General features: G+C 45.6%; 2 protein-coding genes and 1 long non-coding RNA gene across 9 annotated transcripts in view; 2 read left to right on the top strand and 1 right to left on the bottom strand.

The window, feature by feature from the left end:
• Positions 1-5,412, top strand: part of slc25a12 (solute carrier family 25 member 12) — a 36,216-nt gene extending 30,804 nt beyond the window's left edge. For both annotated transcript variants that reach the window (XM_052476465.1, XM_052476466.1), the window contains exons 14-18: positions 3,244-3,384; positions 3,487-3,625; positions 3,726-3,884; positions 3,958-4,048; positions 4,141-5,412. In XM_052476465.1, the coding sequence (XP_052332425.1) occupies positions 3,244-3,384; positions 3,487-3,625; positions 3,726-3,884; positions 3,958-4,048; positions 4,141-4,360 (750 nt within the window). In that variant the 3' untranslated portion in view covers positions 4,361-5,412. The remainder of the gene's footprint in view (positions 1-3,243; positions 3,385-3,486; positions 3,626-3,725; positions 3,885-3,957; positions 4,049-4,140) is intronic.
• LOC118379028 (dynein, cytoplasmic 1, intermediate chain 2a-like) lies at positions 5,354-23,401 on the bottom strand. Of its 5 annotated transcripts, none has more exons than XM_052476467.1 (17): positions 23,236-23,401; positions 16,881-17,001; positions 16,551-16,680; positions 16,032-16,161; positions 13,936-13,998; positions 12,479-12,603; positions 12,286-12,378; positions 11,958-12,120; positions 11,469-11,568; positions 10,770-10,895; positions 10,375-10,521; positions 10,050-10,163; positions 9,818-9,951; positions 8,572-8,716; positions 8,360-8,500; positions 7,998-8,123; positions 5,354-7,882 (listed from the first exon to the last, which is right to left on the bottom strand). In XM_052476467.1, exons 2-17 carry the CDS (start codon positions 16,998-17,000, stop codon positions 7,769-7,771), a joined length of 1,971 nt encoding a protein of 656 aa, XP_052332427.1. In that variant the 5' UTR covers position 17,001; positions 23,236-23,401; the 3' UTR covers positions 5,354-7,768. The 5 variants fall into 5 exon arrangements, with proteins under 5 accessions (XP_052332427.1, XP_052332429.1, XP_052332428.1 ...); XM_052476469.1 differs by having other exon boundaries at positions 16,032-16,110; XM_052476468.1 differs by lacking the exon at positions 23,236-23,401 and adding an exon at positions 22,832-22,979.
• On the top strand, positions 14,208-16,022 carry LOC127910996 (uncharacterized). Of its 2 annotated transcripts, none has more exons than XR_008077264.1 (4): positions 14,208-14,979; positions 15,085-15,196; positions 15,281-15,392; positions 15,449-16,022. It is a non-coding gene; the product is annotated as an uncharacterized LOC127910996 (long non-coding RNA). The 2 variants fall into 2 exon arrangements; XR_008077263.1 differs by having other exon boundaries at positions 15,253-15,392.
• Positions 23,402-23,689: the final 288 nt, after the last annotated feature.

Below are 23,689 nucleotides of genomic sequence, written 5' to 3'. Positions count from 1 at the left end.
CATTCAGAGTTAGAGACAGCAGGTGCGGTAGAGAGAGAGTCCAAAACAGCAGGTCTGGGACAAGTTGGCACGTCCAGTGAACAGTTCAGGGTTCCATAGCCGCAAGCAGAACAGTTGAAACTGGAGCAGCAGCATGACCAGGTGGACTGGGGAGAGCAAGGAGTCTTCAGGCCAGGTAGTCCTGAGGCATGGTCCTAGGGCTCAGGTCCTCAGAGGAGAGAGAGAATTAGAAGGAGCATACTTAAATTCACGCAGGACACTGGATAAGACAGGAGAAATACACCAGATATAACAGACTGACCCTAGCCCCCCGACGCAAACTATTGCAACATAAATACTGGAGGCTGAGACGGGACGATAGCCCCCGGACAGGGTCAAACAGGCAGGACACCACTAGAGGGAAATCTTCAACCACCAACCTACTACGCTGAGACAAGGCCGAGTATAGCCCACGAAGATCTCCCCCACATTCTAGGGACGGTAAGGAGGCCTGTGTCTTGTAGAGGTCGACCGATTAATTGGAATGGCCGATTTAATTGGGGCCGATTTCAAGTTTTCATAACAATCGGTAATCAATATTTTTGGACAACAATTTGGGCAATTAACACCTTTATTTAATCTTTATTTAACTAGGCAAGTCAGTTAAGAACACATTCTTACTTTCAATGGCGGCCTAGGAACAGTGGTCCTTCTGTGGCTCAGTTGGTAGAGCATGGCGCTTGTAACGCCAGGGTAGTGGGTTCGATTCCCGGGACCACCCATACGTAGAATGTATGCACACATGACTGTAAGTCGCTTTGGATAAAAGCGTCAGCGAAATGGCATATATTATTATTATATTATAGTGGGTTAACTGCCTGTTCAGGGGCAGAACGACAGATGTTTACCTTGAAAGGTAAAAAAAGGGGGGATTGATGTTCATGGTTAGGTACACATTGGAGCAACGATACGCACCGCATCGATTATATGCAACGCACAACACACTAGATAAACTCGTAATATCATCAACCATGTGTAGTTAACTAGTGATTATGATTGATTGATTGTTTTTTATAAGATAAGTTTAATGCAAGCGAGCAACTTACCTTGGATTACTGCATTCGCGTAACAGGCAGTCTCCTCGTGGAGTGCAATGAGAGGCAGGTGGTTAGAGCGTTGGACTAGTTAACTGTAAGGTTGCAAGATTGAATCCCCCGAGCTGACAAGGTGAAAATCTGTCGTTCTGCCCCTGAACAAGGCAATTAACCCACCGTTCCGAGGCCGACATTGAAAATAAGTATGTGTTCTTAACTGACTTGCCTAGTTAAATAAAGGTGTAAAAAATATACATATATTTGTTTTTTAAATCGCCCATATTGGTGTCCAAAAATACTGATTTCCGATTGTTATGAAAACTTGAAATCGGCCCTAATTAATCGGCTATTCCGATTAATCGGTCGACCTCTTGTCTAAGCAGATGATTTGTTGCGGTTGCAAACGTAATAAAATCTTGGTCCGATAGTCCAGGATTATGAGGAAAAACATTAAGATCCACAATATTTATTCCGCGGGACAAAACTAGTCCAGAGTATGACTGTGCCAGTGAGTAGGTCCAGAGACATGTTGGACAAAAAAAGAGTCGATGATGGCTCCGAAAGCCTTTTGGAGTGGGTCTGTGGACTTTTCCATGTGAATATTATCTGCCATGACTAAAAGGTCCGATAGAAATTCAGGGAACTCAGTGAGGAACGCTGTATATGGCCCAGGAGGCCTGTAAACAGTAGCTATAAAAAGTGATTGAGTAGGCTGCATAGATTTCATGACTAGAAGCTCAAAAGATGAAAACCCAGTCATTTGGGGGGGGGGGAATTGAAATGTGCTATCATAAATGTTAGCAACACCTTCACCTTTGCGGGATGCACGGGGGACATGGTCACTAGTGTAACCAGGAGGTGAGTCCTCATTTAACACAGTAAATTAATCAGGCTTAAGCCATGTTTCAGTCAGGCCAATCACATCAAGATTATGATCATTGACTATTTCCTTGGAAGTGAGGGATCTAACATTAAGTAGCCCTATTTTGAGATGTGAGATCACAATCTCTTTCAATAATGGCAGGACTGGAGGAGGTCTTTATTCCAGCGAGATTGCTAAGGCGAACACCGCCATGTTTAGTTTTGCCCAACCTAGATCGAGGCACAGACACGGTCTCAATGGGGATAGCTGAGCTGACAACACTGACTATACTAGTGGCAGACTCCAGACCAGGCAGCAGGTTCTCATTGTGGAGCTGAGGGAGTTAGAGTCCCGTCTATGTTCAGAGATAAGATGAGAGCACCCCTCCAGCTAGGGAGGAGTGAACGTCCTGATTGTGGGTGAGTCTCAGAAAGAGGGCCAATTATCTAAAAATGTAATCTTTTGGGAGGGGCAGACACTTTTTCAACCAGCGATTGAATTGAGATTCTGATATAGTGCTCATCACTTCCCCTAACTGGGAGGGGGCTAGAGACAATTACTCGATGCCGACTCATCTTTCTAGCTGATTTACACGCTGAAGCTATGTTGTGCTTGGTGACCTCTGACTATTTCACCCTAACATCGTTGGTGCCGACGTGGATAACAATATCTCTATACTCTCTACACTCGCCAGTTTTAGCCTTAGCCAGCACCATCTTTAGATTAGCCTTCACGTCGGTAGCCCTGCCCCCTGGTAAACCGTGTATGATCCCTGGATGATTATTTTTAAGTCTAATACTGCGGGTAATGGAGTCGCCAATGACTAGGGTGTTCAATTTGTCAGAGCTAATGGTGGGGGGCTTCGGTGTCTCAGACCCTGTAACGGATAGAGGAGACTGACTCGTTGCTTAAAGGGGAGAACCGATTGAAAGTTTCTGTCGGCTGAATGAGCTACACCGGATGAGCATTCCTACAGAATTTCCCTCCAGAAGCCATGAGAAAGTTGTCTGGCTGCGGGGACTGTGCGAGGGGATTTCTATACTATCTGTACTTACTGGTGGCACAGATTCTGTTTCATCCTTTCCTACACATAAATGACCCGTGCCTAACGATTGCCTCTGAAGCTGGGTTTGCAGCATGAAACGTTAGCAACAAACCGCACAGCAGCACATAAACAAGTCTGTTCCATCTCACTCAAACTTCCCAACCCTAAACCCCGCTCATTCTATTCCACCTAATCCTACTTAAATGGGAGGCTGTGGTAGCAACCCTCCCTTCCTCATGTCCCCTATGTCTCTCTCTCCGCAGGCAGGGGGTTCCCAGGTGGTCTTTACTAACCCGCTGGAGATAGTCAAGATCAGATTGCAGGTGGCAGGAGAGATCACCACAGGACCAAGAATCAGCGCCCTCAGTGTCATCCGAGACCTCGGCTTGTTCGGCCTCTACAAGGTGTGTGTTTGACCATTTATGTCTGGTGGCATTGTGCTTGTATTTTGAGAAACAAAGGCCTTTTGATTGAAAATGTCTGTCACTTACCCTTTGTGTATGTAGGGTGCCAAAGCGTGTTTCTTGAGAGACATCCCTTTCTCAGCCATCTTCTTCCCAGTGTACGCCCACACCAAGGCTCAGTTCGCCGACGAACAGGGAAGACTGGGCGCATTACAGCTGTTAGCTGCTGGAGCCATCGGCGGTACACACACATCTACCGAGCGATGCAATTCAATTCCATTTTATTTGACTGTCAAAAACAGTCATAGCCACAGGTGATACTCTTTGACTCCATTTCCCAGGTATCCCTGCTGCCTCCCTGGTGACGCCTGCTGATGTCATCAAGACGCGCCTGCAGGTAGCAGCGAGGGCGGGACAGACCACCTACACTGGAGTCACGGACTGCTTCAGGAAAATCATGCATGAGGAGGGATTCAGAGCACTGTGGAAGGGAGCTGGAGGTGTGTGTGTGTGTGTGTGTGTGTGTGTGTGTGTGTGTAAATGGGAATTTGCTTACTCTGTCTCTCTCCCCAGCTCGTATGTGTCGATCCTCTCCTCAGTTTGGGGTGACTCTGGTGACCTATGAGCTTCTACAGCGGTGGTTAAATGTGGACTTCGGAGGGCAGTAAGTACACTCACACACACACACACTCTCCCCACTGTTATAACGCAAGTTATCATACAATGTCTCCCATTTCCCTATCTTTCTCTCTCCAGTCGTCCGTCAGGGTCTGAGCCTACTCCTAAGTCTCGTATCTCGGAGCTTCCTCCGGTCAGTGCTGACCACGTGGGTGGTTACCGTCTGGCTACGGCCACCTTCGCTGGCGTGGAGAACAAGTTTGGCCTCCACCTGCCCAAGTTCAAGTCCTCTGGAGTGGTCTCCATTCACCATGATACCCCTTCTGCCTCCACTCAAGAGGAGGCTGCTGCCCCCTAAAGACTGGGCCTTTAACTACCTGCCCACTCCACTAGGGAATATACACTTAGACACACACTCCCAGGGGCCATGCAAAATAAATACATAATAATACACACACACTGTTTGTAGGGCCATTTAACCAGAAATACACACACACTCCCAGGGGCCATGCAAAATAAATACATACTAATACACACACACTGTTTGTAGGGCCATTTAACCAGAAATACACACACACTCCCAGAGTCCATGTAACCAGACATACACACAGCTCCCCACTCTTCCCAGGGACTAATTCAGTGCTCTCTCTCCCTGGTCCTGGAGAGCTGACTGTAGGTCTGTAGTTAAAGCTCAGTCAGTAACCTGAACACTGCACTGTGTTGTACTGTGTTGTATCTCCAGTGGCTGCATGCTCCTCTTCTCTCATCCCTCTTTTCATCTGAAACGTGTATTTGAAAAGGAGCCTCGTCTCCCCCACACTCCGGTGCCCCCCCACACACACATTCCGGTTGCTCGCCTCTCCCCCACGCTGCACTCTCACTCTCTGGTGGCTCCTCTCTTCTCAATAATAACTGATTTAGATTTTCTAGAATTTCTTTCGGATGCACATTGTGTGTAAGGCTACTTTGATTGGACAGTGTGTAGGGGATATTTGATTGGACAGCGTGTAAGGCTTTACTCTGATTGGGCCTTGCACAGGGAAGTTACTGTACATATTGTAGATCTGCTGTACAGAGATGTGACACTGCTGGAAAGGAATTGTTACTGTAAGGTTGGACAATGTTATGGTAACGTTAGAGCAACACCGTGAGGATAATGAGAGAAACATTTTGGTTACCGAAGTGTTGCAGTAATGTTAGAAAGCAACGTGACTAACGTCGGAGTGACGTTACTGTTATGTTAGAATGACGTTGGGACTCTGTCTCTTGAGAATCACTGATGTACAGACCTTTTCAACATAAGTGTTTATTGAGGAGAATCATGAGCAAATGATTAGATAACTTAAATCCATTTCAATTCATTGTGTATTTTATTGAAATAAATAAAGCATATGTATGGTTTTCATTCTAGAGGTTAGTGTTTATTTCAAGGGGAATGAACAGCAAAAAGGGACAAGCAAAACCTTACCAGGAGTTTTGGCATAATACTAGACTTGGTCACTTCATGTTATACTGATACAATTTTACAAAATGTCCTATCATATCAAATTCATTAAGGAGCACAGAGTGCATTTGGTATTCAGACCCCTTCCCCTTTTCCACATTTTGTTACGTTAGTCTTATTCTAAAATTGATTAAAGGTTTTACTCATTAATACACCATAATAACAAAGCAAAACATTATATATTTTTTTGTGCCCAAAAAATACAAAATACCTTATTTACGTATTCAGACTCTTTGCTATGTGACTCAAAATGGAGCTCAGGTGCATCCTGTTTCCATTGATCATCCTTAATGTTTTTACAACTTCTACAATTCAATTGATTGGACATGATTTGGAAAGAGACACCTTTCTATAAGGTTCCACAGTTAACAGTGCATGTCAGAGCAAAAACCAAGCCATGAGGTGGAAGGAATTGTCTGTAGAGCTCTGAGACAGGATTCTGGAGGCACAGATCTGGGGGAAGGGTACCAAAAAAATGTCTACAGCATTGAAGGTCCCCAAGAACACAGTGGCCTCCATTCTTAAATTGAATAAGTTTTGAACCACCAAGGCCGCCCAGGCAAACCGAGCAGTCGGGGGAGAAAGGCCTCAGGGAAGTGACCATGAACCCCAATCGTCACTCTGACAGAGGTCCTCTGTGGAGATGGGAGAACCTTCTAGAAGGACAACCATCTCTGCAGCACTCCACCAATCAGGCCTTTATGGTAGAGTGGCCAGACAGAAGCCACCCTTCAGGAAAAGGCGCACAAAAGAGCCCGCTTGGAGTTTTCCAAAAGGCACCTAAAGGACTCGGACCATGAGAAACAAGATTCTCTGGTCTGATGAAACCAAGATTGAACTCTTTGGCCTGAATGCCAAGCCTCACGTCTGGAGGAAACCTGGCATCGTCCCTACAGTGAAGCACGGTGGTGACAGCATTATGTTGTGGGGATGTTTTTAAGCGGTAGGGACTGGGAGATTAGTCAGGATTGAGTGAAAGATGAATGGAGCAAAGAACTGAAAGATCCTTGACGAAAACCTGCTCCAGAGAACTCAGAACCTCAGACTGGGGTGAAGGTTCACATTCCTTCAGGACAACGACCCTCAGCACACAGCCAAGACAACGCAGGAGTGGCTAGAGACAGGTCTCAATGTCCTTGAGTAGCCCAGCCAGAGCCCGGACTTGAACCCAGTCGAACATCTCTGGAGAGACCTGAAAATAGCTGTGCTGCGACGCTCCTCATCCAACTTGGCAGAGCTTGAGAGGATCTGCAGAAACTCCCCAAATACAGGTGTGCCAAGCTTGTAGGGTCATACCCATAATCACTGCCAAAGGGGCTTCAACAAAGTACTGAGTAAAGGGTCTGAATACTTATATAAATGTGATATTTCAGTTATACGTTTTTAAAAACCAGTTTTTACCTTGTCATTATGGGATATTGTCTGTAGAATGATGAGGGGGGGACTATTTAATCAATTTTAGCATAAGGCTGTAACGTAAAAATGTGGAAAAAGTCAAGGGGTCTGAACACTTTCTGAATGTGTTGTGTATATATACAGTTTGGTAAACTCCTTCCAACAGAGAATTGTGGAATGGACAATGTCACCACAACAAAAGTCTAGTTGAAATGCTAATTAGAATGTGGTGCATTTGGTGCCAACATGGTTAATAGTTGGCCAAACTCTGTATGGATATATGGCTCTTCATATGACGAAATACTTCATTAACATCCTTTCAAGAAGGACAGAGACACTGGGTTTCTTTTGAGACCTACGGGTACAGTACATTTTTAAATGGATAAAGTCATTAACTTTAGTTTATTCAAAAACCACTAACATATTCAGTCAAGGCAAGTAAAGTTTAAAAAGCACTTTGTCTTGTAGTGGTATGAGCTTAGGTGTAGTGCTAATGTTAAGGGATTTACTAGTAAAGCTATCCGCAGACACGTTTAAATATGTAATATGTTTAAAATATGTGCAACCGCATATGATAAATAAGAGCATGGATAAATAAAATCTAAGGACATTGCTGCCCTAGTCTATAAAGGTTGGAATGGGTCATCCTATTTCTTTGTCTCACCATTAAACCCACATGGTCAGCCTTTAGGGAATACACACAAGAGCTTCAAAGTAGTAAAAAGGTATAAAGTTTTGCATATTTAGGGAAGCGCTGTGGACAGAACACACAAATGTTCTAGAACCTGAGAGGATAGACATCACTCCTGTTCCAACTGGAGGGAGGATTTGGAAGCAAGTGCAGGAGGGGAGTGGTTACCATGGTGATCAGGCGACTAGGCGCTGCGCGGCCAGCTCCTCTCCTTCATCACGGTTCTCGTTGATCTCCACCAGCGTGTGTACCAAACGGGTCCATTCATCTGCCTTGGGCACACAGATTTGCTGTGGAAACACACACAGGTGAAACAAATTGCAGGTATGACAGGTGATTTATTTCAGTGCAGCAATATAAGGGTTTTACTAGATGAATGAATGGGTGAAGGAATAGATCTCTCACCTCCCCTACGTCATACACCAGCACCTGTCCGTCTGAGTCTCCTGTAGCGATCTCTCTCCCTGAGTGAGCCCACCGCACACGGTTCAGAGCAGGAGACCCATTCACACACACACTTGCACTGGGCACCTAGGACACACACAGTGTTTATGTTGAATTGTTCATTGCATGTCTGTTGTTTGTACCGTGTGTATGAATGTGTGTGGGGGAGGAGCTATAGGAGGACGGGCTCATTGTAATGTCTGGAATGGAAATTTTGGAACGGAGTCAGATGAGGTTTCCATATGTTTAATACCGTTCCATTACAGCCATTACAATGAGCCCGTCCTATAGCTCCTCCCACCAGCCTCCTCTGGTGTGTGTACCTCTGTGTCGTTGTTGAGGTTCCACAGGTCCAGGCGTCCAGATCCGTCTACACAGGCGAAGAGGGCGGGGTGTGTGGGAGACCACATGACATCATACACATAGTCACAGCTGTCCTCAAATGAATACAGAGGACGGGTACTCTACAGAGAGAGAGAGGGTACTGTTAGAGAATGAGGTGGGGTTGATGTTTCTGTGTGTGTGTGTGCGTTACCTTGGTGGTCCACAGCTTGACGGTCCAGTCGAAGGAGGCAGAGATGAACAGATGGGAGAAATCCACAGGACCCCCAGCACTGTGACAGCTCAACCCAGTGACCGGACCATGATGTCCCTCAAATACATCACTGATACCTGCTTTACTGTAACACAGACCATGTGCACAAAGCAATCGTTACTCCCCATCGTCAAATAAAATCACACACACACACTCACATACCTCCCGAATCACACACACACACTCTCACATACCTCCCGAATCTCACACACACACACACACACACACTCTCACATACCTCCCGAATCACACACACACACACTCACGTACCTCCCGAATCACACACACTCACATACCTCCCGAATCTCACACACTCACATACCTCCCGAATCACACACACACACACATTCACGTACCTCCCGAATCTCACACACACACACACATACACTCACGTATCTCCCGAATCTCACACACACTCACTCACGTACCTCCCAAATCTCACACACACACTCACTCACGTACCTACCAAATCACATACACACTCACGTACCTCCCGAATCACACACACTCACGTACCTCCCGAATCACACACACACTCACTCACGTACCTCCCGAATCACACACACACTCACTCGCGTACCTACCAAATCACACACACACTCACTCACGTACCTAACAAATCACACACACACTCACTCACGTACCTACCAAATCACACACACACTCACTCACGTACCTACCAAATCACATACACACTCACTTACCTCCCGAATCACACACACACTCACTCACGTACCTCCCGAATCACACACACACTCACTCACGTACCTCCCGAATCACACACACTCACGTACCTCCCGAATCACACACACACACACACACTCACTCACGTACCTCCCGAATCACACACACACACACTCACTCACGTACCTCCCGAATCACACACACACACACTCACTCACGTACCTCCCAAATCACACACACACTCACTCACGTACCTCCCAAATCACACACACACACTCACTCACGTACCTCCAGAACCACACACACACTCACTCACGTACCTCCCGAATCACACACACACCCACTCACGTACCTCCCGAATCACACACACACTCACTCACGTACCTCCCGAATCACACACACACACTCACGTACCTCCCAAATCACACACACACTCACGTACCTCCCAAATCACACACACACACTCACGTACCTCCCAAATCACACACACACACTCACGTACCTCCCGTGACGGCAGGCGGTGTAGACTGATCCATCTTCACTCCCGACCACAAAGTTGTTCACATCACCCAGCGGAAAAGCCATGGAGGTCACTGCTACTGCCTTAGACTGCTTAAACACCAGCTCCAGACTGTCCTGGAACGCACACACACACACACACAGCATGAAGACTGACAAAACACTAGCTCTGCGATGTCCTAGAACTCACACACACACACACTCTGCAGTCATACCTGTGGTTGAGACAGCATGTCCAGGCTCCAGGAGCACATCTTTCCATCAGTCGAGATGCTGATGAGGTTGTGAGCATTCTGGGTCCCCACCACGTTCACACAGTACACTGGGTGCTGAACATCACAGGACACAGACACAGTTCAGTCTCTATGGGCGGCAGGTAGCCTAGTGGTTAAGAGCGTTTGGCGAGTAGCTGGAAGGTTGGTTTGAATACCTGAGCCTTGAGCAAGGCACTTAACCCTAGTGGCTCCTGTTAAGAGCGTATGACAAATGTCAGTAGCTAACAGTAGCTTGTAAGCTAATATAACACTCTGCGTGTGTTACCGTGTGAGCAGATGCAGAAAGAGGAGTTCTCTGTACAGGTGTTCTCTTGTTGCTCCTGTTGTCCCATAGGACGATCTGGCCTGAGTAAGTCCCGCCCACGACCAGGTTAGGATGGAACCTGGCGAACGCTGCTGACATCACTGCAGACTGGAGGACAGGCAGAAGAAAAGGATTTTCGCAGAGCAGTGTGTGTGTGGTGGCATCTTCATTGGGGAGGACGGGTTTGTGGTAATGACTGGAGTGAAATCAGTGGAATGGTATCAAATACATCAGACACATGGTTTCCAGGTGTTGGATACCATTCCATTCACTCCGTTCCAGACATGACTATGAGCCGTCCTCCCCTCAGCAGCCTCCCCTGGTGTGTGTGTATGCGCGTTCATGCGTTTGGGTACCTGGCAGTGGAAGGTGTATTCAGGTGTTGTCTTCTTGAACTTCATGTTCCAGACCAAAGCCACTCCGTCAGGCTCATGAGGAGCATCCTCGTTGTTGTTGTAGGAGGCCACCAGCAGCTCAGGGTACTGAATCAAACAGGAATCCAACACGAGATTAATATGAATCCGACAGTTACATACAGTATATACACTGAGTGTACAAAACATTAGGAACACCTCCCTTTTGCCCTCATAACAGCCTCAATTAGTTGGGGAATGGACTCTACAAGGTGTCAAAAGTGTTCCACAGGCATGCTGACCCATGTTGACTCCAATGCTTCCCACAGTTGTTTCAAGTTGGCTGGATGTCTTTTGGGTGGGGGACCATTCTTGATTCACACGGGAAACTTTTGAGCACGAAAAACCCAGCAGCGTTGCAGTTCCAGACACTCAAACCGGTGGACCTGGCACCTACTACCATACCCTGTTCAAAGGCACTTCAAACTTTTGTCTTGCCCATTCCTCCTCTGAATGGCACATACACAATCCATGTCTCAAGGCTCTTTAACCTGCCCCCCCCCCTTCATCTACACCGATTGAAGTGGATTTAACAAGTGACATCAATAATGGATCATATCTTTCACCTGGTCAGTCTATTTCATGGAAAGAGCAGGTTTTGTACACTCAGTGTATATTTACAATCATTACACACTGTCTTACCTGAGGAGACCAGTCCAGACAGGTGACCACCCTGTTCTTGGACCAACGTTCGTCAGAGAACGCCCTGTTCAGAGACATCTTAGCCCCCGCCTGCATCTCACTGGAAAAGAAGAACGAGAAGGAGAGAGGAGGGGGTAGAGAGGAGGAGGGGGTAGAGAGGAGCAGGATGGGAGAGAGAAGAGGAGGGGGAGAGGGGAAGGAGAGAGGAGGGGAGAGAGAACAGGAGGGGGAGAGGGGAAGGAGAGAGGAGGGGAAGGAGAGAGAAGAGGTGGGGGAGAAGGGGGAGAGGAGAGTGGCACAGGAGAGAGGAGGGGAGAGAGAGGCCGTTGGGGGAGAGGAGGTGTTTGTTGTTATTATTGATATTGATTATTGTACTAAAATGTTGAGGGAGCTAGCACACAAGCATTTAGCTGCACCTTTTATACCAGCTGGGAAGTGTGTGTGTGACTAATAATAATAATAATTATTAGACAGTTTGGGGTGTCTCACCCCTCCTTGTCTTCCAGGTCTCGGCCGCTGTAGTCAAAGCAGACGTCTACTCGTTCAGACAGAGCCCGTTCCACAATCCTGCTCCCTCGATCGAAGAACGCCATGAATTCCTCCGAGTGGAGAAGCTGCATCTTCTCCTCTTCAGTCAGATCTTTGGGAGTGACTACACACACACACACACACACACACACACACACACACACACACACACACACACACACACACACACACACACACACACACACACACACACACACACACACGAATATCAGCTGTGGTGTAGGCAGGGCTAGCCAACTTACAGGTAAGAGGTTAAAGTCAGTCTTACCTTCTTCCTGCTTCTCCTCCTGATCAGCTTTCTCCTCCTGGGACTCCTCTGCTGGCTTGGGCTCAGCCATCTCCTCCTCCTCTTCCTCCTCCGCTACAAACACCCACACACACACAGGTTCAATATCATGCTCAACACAACATACTTTAAAAAGTCTGTAAATTGCTGGTAACACATAAAACACAAGGACTACCTGGTTTGGCCTGTGTGTGTGTTTGTGTACAGGTGGGGGTCTGTGTCTCCTTGGAGTAGGACACAGACTGTTTGGGTGGGAAATCCACCTGGGTCACCTTTGCCATGCCAAGCCTCAAACCACGCCTGGAGACACATACATAGTCAGGGAGACACATACAAACCTAAAAACACAGCCACAAGATTATACAGACTCTCTAATGCACGCACACACAAGGTCAGAGTCTCTTCAACATCCAAATACACCATCAGAAAGACAAACACTCTACATGAGCTAGCAGACAGCAATGTGCATGATGCAAACATGTCCACCAAGGAAAGACCAGGGAATGTCGGGAATATGTCTTAGATAGTAAGAGAGAGAGGAGCAGTACCCCAGCCAAGTAGGGAATATGTCTTAGATAGTAAGAGAGAGAGGAGCAGTACCCCAGCCAAGTAGGGAATATGTCTTAGATAGTAAGAGAGAGAGGAGCAGTACCCCAGCCAAGTAGGGAATATGTCTTAGATAGTAAGAGAGAGAGGAGCAGTACCCCAGCCAAGTAGGGAATATGTCTTAGATAGTAAGAGAGAGAGGAGCGGTACCCCAGCCAAGTAGGGAATATGTCTTAGATAGTAAGAGAGAGAGGAGCAGTACCCCAGCCAAGTAGGGAATATGTCTTAGATAGTAAGAGAGAGAGGAGCAGTACCCCAGCCAAGTAGGGAATATGTCTTAGATAGTAAGAGAGAGGAGCAGTACCCCAGCCAAGTAGGGAATATGTCTTAGATAGTAAGAGAGAGAGGAGCAGTACCCCAGCCAAGTAGGGAATATGTCTTAGATAGTAAGAGAGAGAGGAGCAGTACCCCAGCCAAGTAGGGAATATGTCTTAGATAGTAAGAGAGAGAGGAGCAGTACCCCAGCCAAGTAGGGAATATGTCTTAGATAGTAAGAGAGAGGAGCAGTACCCCAGCCAAGTAGGGAATATGTCTTAGATAGTAGAGAGAGAGGAGCAGTACCCCAGCCAAGTAGGGAATATGTCTTAGATAGTAAGAGAGAGAGGAGCAGTACCCCAGCCAAGTAGGGAATATGTCTTAGATAGTAAAGAGAGAGGAGCAGTACCCCAGCCAAGTAGGGAATATGTCTTAGATAGTAAGAGAGAGAGGAGCAGTACCCCAGCCAAGTAGGGAATATGTCTTAGATAGTAAGAGAGAGAGGAGCAGTACCCCAGCCAAGTAGGGAATATGTCTTAGATAGTAAGAGAGAGGAGCAGTACCCCAGCCAAGTAGGGAATATGTCTTAGATAGTAAGAGAGAGAGGAGCAGTACCCCAGCCAAGTAGGGAATATGTCTTAGATAGTAAGAGAGAGAGGAGCAGTACCCCAGCCAAGTAGGGAATATGTCTTATATAGTAAGAGAGAGAGGAGCAGTACCCCAGCCAAGTAGGGAATATGTCTTAGATAGTAAGAGAGAGAGGAGCAGTACCCCAGTAGGTCGGAGTCAGAGTGCAGCTGCAGAGTAGAGGGGTCAGGATCCCAGTGTAACGTCCTGATACAGCCACAACGCACCACCGGGGAGAAGCAGAGAGGGCGAGAGCAGGAGAGAAAAGTTAGATGAGAGAGAAGTAGACAGAGAAGGAGAGGGAGCGGAGAGAGAGATGGCAAGAGAGAAAAATAGAAAACAACAGGGAGTGAGAGAGGGGTGGAGTGGGAAGTGAAAGAGAGAAAGCAGACAAGTCAGAATTTACAAACCTGTTGTTAATAAATACTGAGCCAGGAAATACACTGAACTAAAATATAAACGCAACATGCAACAATTTCAAAGATTTTACTGAGTTACAGTTCATATAAGGAAATCAGTCAAATGAAATTAATTAATTAATTAGGCCCTAATCTATGGATTTCACATGACTGGGAATCCAGATATGCATCTGTTGGTCACAGATACCTTCAAAAAAGTATAGGGGCGTGGATCAGGAAACCAGTCAGTATCTGGTGTGACCAACATTTGCCTCATGCAGCCCGACACATCTCATTCACAACGTTGACATCAGCATTACGTTTGCCCACACGAAGCCATATGCGCTTTCTGACATCTGCCCGGCACAGTTGAATCGAATTATTTGTGAAGAGCACACTTTTTCATTGTGCCGGTGGCCATCGAAGGTGAGCATTTGCCCACTGAAGTGAGTGACGACGCCGAACTGCAGTCAGGTCAAGACCCTGGTGAGAATGACGAGCACGCGTCCCTGAGGTTTCTGACAGTTTGTGCAGAAATTATTTGGTTGTGCAAACCCACAGTTTCATCAGCTGTCTGGGTGGCTGGTCTCAGACGATCCCGCAGGTGAAGAAGCCAGTGGAGGTCCTGGGCTGTGAAGAAGCCAGTGGAGGTCCTGGGCTGTGAAGAAGCCAGTGGAGGTCCTGGGCTGTGAAGAAGCCAGTGGAGGTCCTGGGCTGTGAAGAAGCCAGTGGAGGTCCTGGGCTGTGAAGAAGCCAGTGGAGGTCCTGGGCTGTGAAGAAGCCAGTGGAGGTCCTGGGCTGTGAAGAAGTGGTGGTCCTGGGCTGTGAAGAAAGTGGAGGTCCTGGGCTGTGAAGAAGCCAGTGGAGGTCCAGGGCTGTGAAGAAGCCAGTGGAGGTCCTGGGCTGTGAAGAAGCCAGTGGAGGTCCTGGGCTGTGAAGAAGCCAGTGGAGGTCCTGGGCTGTGAAGAAGCCAGTGGAGGTCCTGGGCTGTGAAGAAGCCAGTGGAGGTCCTGGGCTGTGAAGAAGCCAGTGGTGGTCCTGGGCTGTGAAGAAGCCAGTGGAGGTCCTGGGCTGTGAAGAAGCCAGTGGAGGTCCTGGGCTGTGAAGAAGCCAGTGGAGGTCCTGGGCTGTGAAGAAGCCAGTGGAGGTCCTGGGCTGTGAAGAAGCCAGTGGAGGTCCTGGGCTGTGAAGAAGCCAGTGGAGGTCCTGGGCTGTGAAGAAGCCAGTGGTGGTCCTGGGCTGTGAAGAAGCCAGTGGAGGTCCTGGGCTGTGAAGAAGCCAGTGGAGGTCCTGGGCTGTGAAGAAGCCAGTGGTGGTCCTGGGCTGTGAAGAAGCCAGTGGAGATCCACGCCAGGCCATGTGGAGGTCCTGGGCTGGCGTGGTTACACGTGGTCTGCGGTTGTGAGGCCGGTTCGATGTACTGCCAAATTGTTTTAAAAACGACTATGGAGGCAGCTTATGGTAGAGAAATTAACATTAAATTATCTAGCGACATCTCTGGTGGACATTCTTGCCATCAACATGCCAACTACATGTGTTGTGTGACAAAACGGCACATTTTTGAGTGGCCTTTTATTGCCCCCAGCACATGGTGCACCTGTGTAATGATCATGTTGTTAAATCATTTTCTTGATATGTCGCACCTGTCAAGTGGATGGATTATCTTGGCAAATGAGAAATGCTCACTAACAGGGATGTAAACCCATTTTTGCACAACATTTGAGAGAAATAAGCTTTTTGTGCTGATGGAAAATATCTCGGATCTCAGCTCATGAAATATGGGACCAACACTTTACATGTTGTGTTTTTGTTCAGTGTAGTTAATCACATAGACACACATACCTAGAGTTTCCATCTCCAGAGTCCTGGCTTCCTGTCTCGCTGCACATTGATTTGGCTGAGGGAGACATAGGGGCGGGGACTAGATAGTGAAACAAACACGTATCCTCTGTTATTACTCTCAGAGGCTGGGCTGTTGAGTGAGTGAGTGAGTGAGTGAGTGAGTGAGTGAGTGAGTGAGTGAGTGAGTGAGTGAGTGAGTGAGTGAGTGAGTGAGTGAGTGAGTGAGTGAGTGATCAGTTGGTTAGTCATAAAATAAAAAAGGGGGAAGATACAAAAAAGGGAAAGAAATAAAAGGAGAAGAGAGAGAAAGGTAGGTGTAAGTGACATGCTGAGGCTTCATGCTGAAAGGTTGAATCAAAAACACAAGAGAAAACAACAGAAAACATGTGAAGAATTCTTTAACAATTCAACAAAACCAAGACAGGACAAGGAAATTATATTGGTGTTACACTCAAATGTTAAACACAGACGATGAACGTTAAATTAGAATACAAACTGTGTGTGTGTGTGTCTCCTTACCATTGGTTATATCCGGGGCGATCCCCATGCTCTGCAGTAGAGCTTCAGCCTCTCTCCTCTTCTTCTCCAGGTCAGACGAGTCTGGTGCCCCAGCTGCACCCCCCTCCCCTCCCCGCTTAGAGTCAGACCCCTACAGGGGGAGAGGGGGGAAGGGAGGCGAGGTACCGTGAGGGGATTTGTTGAATGGCAGGGACAGGGAGACAGTAATATAATAAATACTGCATGTTGGCTATAACATGATACTGTAATAATCATATACTGATAGTCCCCACTCCTCTGCATCAAGCCAGCGGTCAGCAGGTTCTACATCATTCTATTCTCTCTACTCACATCCTTCTTCTTGTTCTTCTCCTCCTCCTTTCTCTTCTTTTCCTCTCTGATTTGGGCCAGGCGTTGTTTCTTCCTCTCCAGCTCCGCCTTCAGCTCACTCTTATCCTGTTTATCTGCCATGCTATAGAGAGAGGGAGAGAGAGAGAACAAGTCAATATGAGTTTGAAGATGTGTGTGTGGATAGTAACTACTGGGGGTGTCACATTGGAACCATGTGAACACAAAGGGACAACTATTCATGACAATGTGTCCTTTATCTGTGAAATGCAAAGTAAGAAACAAAGTAGTGACAGTATCTATGCTATGCCTGTTAAGCTGGGTTGTTATTAGCGCTCGAAAACTCTAGGCGGCATTCTGCCTTCTCCCTTCAGTTCTCAGCCATTAGCTTCGCCCATGACTGCCTCATGTGAACTACAACACCGAAGCTGTGTATTAATGTTTAGAAACTTGAATAACCATCACCTGCGATGCGGCTTTCAAAACATATGGCCTTTATCTTTCAGTGGGAAAGAATCATTCAAATGAAAAAGGTAGACTTACTGTAGCAGTTACAGATCTATACAGCTATGGTGCCTTACTGTAGCAGTTACAGAGCCATACAGCTATGGTGCCTTACTGTAGCAGTTACAGATCTATACAGCTATGGTGACTTACTGTAGCAGTTACAGATCTATACAGCTATGGTGCCTTACTGTAGCAGTTACAGATCTATACAGCTATGGTGCCTTACTGTAGCAGTTACAGATCTATACAGCTATGGTGCCTTACTGTAGCAGTTACAGATCTATACAGCTATGGTGCCTTACTGTAGCAGTTACAGATCTATACAGCTATGGTGACTTACTGTAGCAGTTACAGATCTATACAGCTATGGTGCCTTACTTAGCAGTTACAGATCTATACAGCTATGGTGCCTTACTGTAGCATGGTTACAGATCTATACAGCTATGGTGCCTTACTGTAGCAGTTACAGATCTATACAGCTATGGTGACTTACTGTAGCAGTTACAGATCTATACAGCTATGGTGCCTTACTGTAGCAGTTACAGATCCATACAGCTATGGTGCTTACTGTAGCAGTACTGCTAGCAGTTACAGATCTATACAGCTATGGTGCCTTACTGTAGCAGTTACAGATCTATACAGCTATGGTGACTTACTGTAGCAGTTACAGATCTATACAGCTATGGTGCCTTACTGTAGCAGTTACAGATCTATACAGCTATGGTGCCTTACTGTAGCAGTTACAGATCTATACAGCTATGGTGCCTTACTGTAGCAGTTACAGATCTATACAGCTATGGTGACTTACTGTAGCAGTTACAGATCTATACAGCTATGGTGCCTTACTGTAGCAGTTACAGAGCCATACAGCTATGGTGCCTTACTGTAGCAGTTACAGATCCATACAGGTATGAACCTTACTGTAGCAGTTACAGATCCATGCAGGTATGAACCTTACTGTAGCAGTTACAGATCTATACAGCTATGGTGCCTTACTGTAGCAGTTACAGAGCCATACAGCTATGGTGACTTACTGTAGCAGTTACAGATCTATACAGCTATGGTGCCTTACTGTAGCAGTTACAGAGCCATACAGCTATGGTGCCTTACTGTAGCAGTTACAGATCCATACAGGTATGAACCTTACTGTAGCAGTTACAGATCCATGCAGGTATGAACCTTACTGTAGCAGTTACAGATCTATACAGCTATGGTGCCTTACTGTAGCAGTTACAGATCTATACAGCTATGGTGCCTTACTGTAGCAGTTACAGATCTATACAGCTATGGTGCCTTACTGTAGCAGTTACAGAGCCATACAGCTATGGTGACTTACTGTAGCAGTTACAGAGCCATACAGCTATGGTGACTTACTGTAGCAGTTACAGATCCATACAGCTATGGTGACTTACTGTAGCAGTTACAGATCTATACAGCTATGGTGCCTTACTGTAGCAGTTACAGAGCCATACAGCTATGGTGACTTACTGTAGCAGTTACAGAGCCATACAGCTATGGTGACTTACTGTAGCAGTTACAGATCTATACAGCTATGGTGCCTTACTGTAGCAGTTACAGATCTATACAGCTATGGTGCCTTACTGTAGCAGTTACAGATCTATACAGCTATGGTGCCTTACTGTAGCAGTTACAGATCCATACAGCTATGGTGCCTTACTGTAGCAGTTACAGAGCCATACAGCTATGGTGCCTTACTGTAGCAGTTACAGATCCATACAGGTATGAACCTTACTGTAGCAGTTACAGATCCATGCAGGTATGAATCTTACTGTAGCAGTTACAGATCTATACAGCTATGGTGCCTTACTGTAGCAGTTACAGAGCCATACAGCTATGGTGACTTACTGTAGCAGTTACAGATCTATACAGCTATGGTGCCTTACTGTAGCAGTTACAGAGCCATACGGCTATGGTGCCTTACTGTAGCAGTTACAGAGCCATATAGCTAGGGTGCCTTACTGTAGCAGTTACAGCTATGGTGCCTTACTGTAGCAGTTACAGATCTATACAGCTATGGTGCCTTACTGTAGCAGTTACAGATCCATACAGCTATGGTGCCTTACTGTAGCAGTTACAGATCCATACAGCTATGAACCTTACTGTAGCAGTTACAGATCCATACAGGTATGAACCTTACTGTAGCAGTTACAGATCCATACAGGTATGAACCTTACTGTAGCAGTTACAGATCCATACAGGTATGAACCTTACTGTAGCAGTTACAGATCCATACAGGTATGAACCTTACTGTAGCAGTTACAGATCCATACAGGTATGAACCTTACTGTAGCAGTTACAGATCCATACAGGTATGAACCTTACTGTAGCAGTTACAGATCCATACAGGTATGAACCTTACTGTAGCAGTTACAGATCCATACAGGTATGAACCTTACTGTAGCAGTTACAGATCCATACAGGTATGAACCTTACTGTAGCAGTTACAGATCCATACAGGTATGAACCTTACTGTAGCAGTTACAGATCCATACAGGTATGAACCTTACTGTAGCAGTTACAGATCCATACAGGTATGAACCTTACTGTAGCAGTTACAGATCCATACAGGTATGAACCTTACTGTAGCAGTTACAGATCCATACAGGTATGAACCTTACTGTAGCAGTTACAGATCCATACAGGTATGAACCTTACTGTAGCAGTTACAGATCCATACAGGTATGAACCTTACTGTAGCAGTTACAGATCCATACAGCTATGGTGCCTTACTGTAGCAGTTACAGATCCATACAGGTATGAACCTTACTGTAGCAGTTACAGATCCATACAGGTATGAACCTTACTGTAGCAGTTACAGATCCATACAGGTATGAACCTTACTGTAGCAGTTACAGATCCATACAGGTATGAACCTTACTGTAGCAGTTACAGATCCATACAGGTATGAACCTTACTGTAGCAGTTACAGATCCATACAGGTATGAACCTTACTGTAGCAGTTACAGATCCATACAGGTATGAACCTTACTGTAGCAGTTACAGATCCATACAGGTATGAACCTTACTGTAGCAGTTACAGATCCATACAGGTATGAACCTTACTGTAGCAGTTACAGATCCATACAGGTATGAACCTTACTGTAGCAGTTACAGATCCATACAGGTAGGGGTGCCTCGATCCGATGAAAATAGACTTCCACTACACTTCCCGAGTTATGTTTACACACAGATGTTCGCAGAAAGATAGCTAATGTGCACATATGGTCACCTCTTGTCTTTTGTCTGTTTTCCGTAAACAACAAGCTCTGTCACATGGAGATATGGCTGTGTGGGAACGAACACTAAGCATAACCCTATCAAGGTGTGTGTCAATTTAACCTTTTTGTAAAAAAGGTATTATTAATTCTCAGTGATATGAAAGATAAGGTCCTTATGCTTCCAAAACCGTACCGCTAGTGATGCATAGCTATACCTGTTAATGTTCAGACCCATGGCCGGCTCCAGGCATAAGAGACATAATTGGTCGCTTAGGGCAGTATTTCCCAACTCTAGTCCTCCAGTACCACCAACAGTACACATTTTAGTTGTAACCCTGGACAAACACACCTGATTCAACATTATCAGCTAATCATCAAGCCCTCAATGAGTTGAATCAGGTGTGTTTGTCCAGGGTTACAACTAAAATATGTACTGTTGTGGGAACTGGAGGACTGGAGTTGAGGAACACTGGCCTAGGGTCTCAGGCTGCTAACCCAAACTATTTTATCCTTTTTTAAATGTAGGTACTCAGTCGGGGTCTCAACTTACTGTTGAGAGTAAAATAGTATAATACACACGGTGCAAGTTCAAAATTTGATTGTGCATCAGCAATTTTTCTCTTGTTATGTCAGTTAAATCAAATCAAATCAAATGTTATTGGTCACATACACATGGTTAGCAGATGTTAATGTGACTATAGCGAAATGCTTGTGCTGTTAGTTCCGACCATGCAGTAATATCTAACAAGTAATCTAACCTAACAATTTCACAACAACTACCTTATACACACAAGTGTAAAGGAATGAATAAGAATATGTACATAAAAATATATGAATGCGCGATGGCCGAACGGCATAGGCAAGATACAGTAGATGGTATAGAGGACAGCATATACATATGAGATAATGTAGGGTATGTAAACATTATATAAAGTGTAATTGTTTAAAGTGGCTAGTGATACATTTATTACATCAATTTTTCATTATTAAAGTGGCTAGAGATTTGAGTCAGTATGTTGGCAGCAGCCACTCAATGTTAGTGATGGCTGTTTAACAGTCTGATGGCCTTGAGATAGAAGCTGTTTTTCAGTCTCTCGGTCCCAGCTTTGATGCACCTGTACTGACCTCTCCTTCTGGATGATAGCGGGGTGAACAGGCAGTGGTTCAGGTGGTTGTTGTCCTTTGATCTGACAGTCACTCAATTAGCCAGGTCAGCTAACAATTTATAGATTGGTAAATTAGTCTAACCAGCTATCTAAACTTGTAGTTATCATGGCCGAATGCCGACTGGTCACGCAGGGCACGTGCCCAGGGGGCCCCCATTGATTGTGTTAGTCACTCTCACTCAGATATCATTAACATGGCATAAGTCATGGCAAAATGGGTAGAATTGCAGGAAATTAGTTGTAAAACAGGGGGGAAATTCTCTGCCATATGGCAAAATAAGTAGAACTGCATGAAATGTGTTAAAAAATGTATTTCCGCCATATGGCAAAATGTGTAGAATTGCAGAAAACTTGCTTTATAACTGCAACATTTGTATGACGTTTTAGGGCCTCGGGCTGCTAGGGGGACCCCAACCCTAACTGTTTTATATTTTAATGTAGGTACTCAGGGTCTCAATTTACTGTTGAGAGTTACAACAGTAGAATACACAAGGTGCAAGAACATTTGGTTGCATATCAGCAATTTTTCTATTGTTATGTCAGTCACTGAGAGTCACTGAATTAGCCATGTCATCTAACAATTTATAGATTGGTAAATTAACCAAATCTCAGTTTGGGCCTATTTCGACCGAGTGTCAGGGATTTTAACAAAACTCCCCCGTACAGAAGACACCTTCGTCCAATGTCTTACATGTAATGTAATGGAACTGAGTCATGATCAAGGTCTGTGTTATTATATTTTGATCAAAACTAATTTGGGTCAGATCTTATAATGGGTAGATGAGATGAGATGAGAAAATGTAGGCCTATTTCTTGTCCGTTGATTCATGACGTAGATACAATCATGAGATTACAACATTAACAAAAAAAGCTTATTATTAATACCAAATGAATTCTATGGTTGATTGGAAAGGTCAAACGGGTTGAGGGGGACATGGCTGATTGGCCACATCCCAGTTTCATCTGATTCTGCTATGGAGCAGTAGCTGCTGGCCCGCTGGCCAACAGTCAACGCCATCTGTGTCCTGGCAGACAACATCACCTGTGTTGGCAGTCAACGTCATCGGTGTCCCGGGAGTCAACGTCATGTGTTGGCAGTCAACGTCATCGGTGTCCTACTCCATCTTCTTTTTAGAGTCTATGTGCTCGATGCCAAGCTAACCAGCTAACGGAGCACACATTGACTGAAGAGAAAGCCGCAACCCTTCATTTAAACTCGCTTAATTGTACAATGGTAATCTGATTATCCACATGTACATTTACATTTGACAATAATCTCCTAGCCATTCTTGCAAGGCAAGGGCGTTAGCTAGCTAGCCGGCGATAAGCCTGACAGTGACAGCTAAATTAGCTAATTTAACCATCCTGTTACACGGTGACCGACTCGGACATGATCAAATATTTAAAATACTAAAACATGAAAGTAGCTAGTATATTTGCACTTACTTGATATAATGCTTTAAATTAAATCCAATTTGTATGGCGTTACAGTAGTTAACGTTACAATACTAGGTCGGTGATGGAACTGACAGCTCCACAAACAATGAGTGGATGATGTCATACCGAGAAAGGAATAATTTCCCCCAGACGCTGATCTAAGGTCAGTTGAGTGTTTATTCCCTCCTGGTTAAGGTTGGAATTCGGGGTGGATACTCTGATCCTAGGTCTGTGAATACGAGCAATTTCCAGACATATTTTTCTACATGGATGGGACCTGAGGAAGGACAAAATTGTTAACGTGCATTTGAATCGTGTTCCTTCAAATCCTTGCGAGCATTTGGCGCTAGATGGCGCCAATGGTTCATTCAAAGATATCAGCTTGACCCTGGCTCAATCTCTTGCACTCATCAAGGAGTTAGGCTAGAGAGTCATCCCTTGTAAAGCTCTCATCAACATTAAA

The sequence above is a fragment of the Oncorhynchus keta genome, chromosome 23, assembly GCF_023373465.1.
Source record: "Oncorhynchus keta strain PuntledgeMale-10-30-2019 chromosome 23, Oket_V2, whole genome shotgun sequence".
Taxonomy (NCBI): domain Eukaryota; kingdom Metazoa; phylum Chordata; class Actinopteri; order Salmoniformes; family Salmonidae; genus Oncorhynchus; species Oncorhynchus keta.
Note: the sequence above shows the minus strand (reverse complement) of the source record. Positions and strands in the feature narration are given on the sequence as shown.

Excerpts from the sequence above, each read along its gene's own strand:
- LOC118379028 (XM_052476467.1), bottom strand. The coding sequence starts at position 17,000 with ATGGCAGATAAACAGGATAAGAGTGAGCTGAAGGCGGAGCTGGAGAGG. Across the intron at positions 16,681-16,880 it reads AGAAGAACAAGAAGAAGGAT|GGGTCTGACTCTAAGCGGGG; the intron begins GTGAGTAGAGAG and ends CTCCCCCTGTAG. Across the intron at positions 10,164-10,374 it reads TTTCTGCATCTGCTCACACG|CACCCAGTGTACTGTGTGAA; the intron begins GTAACACACGCA and ends TGTGATGTTCAG.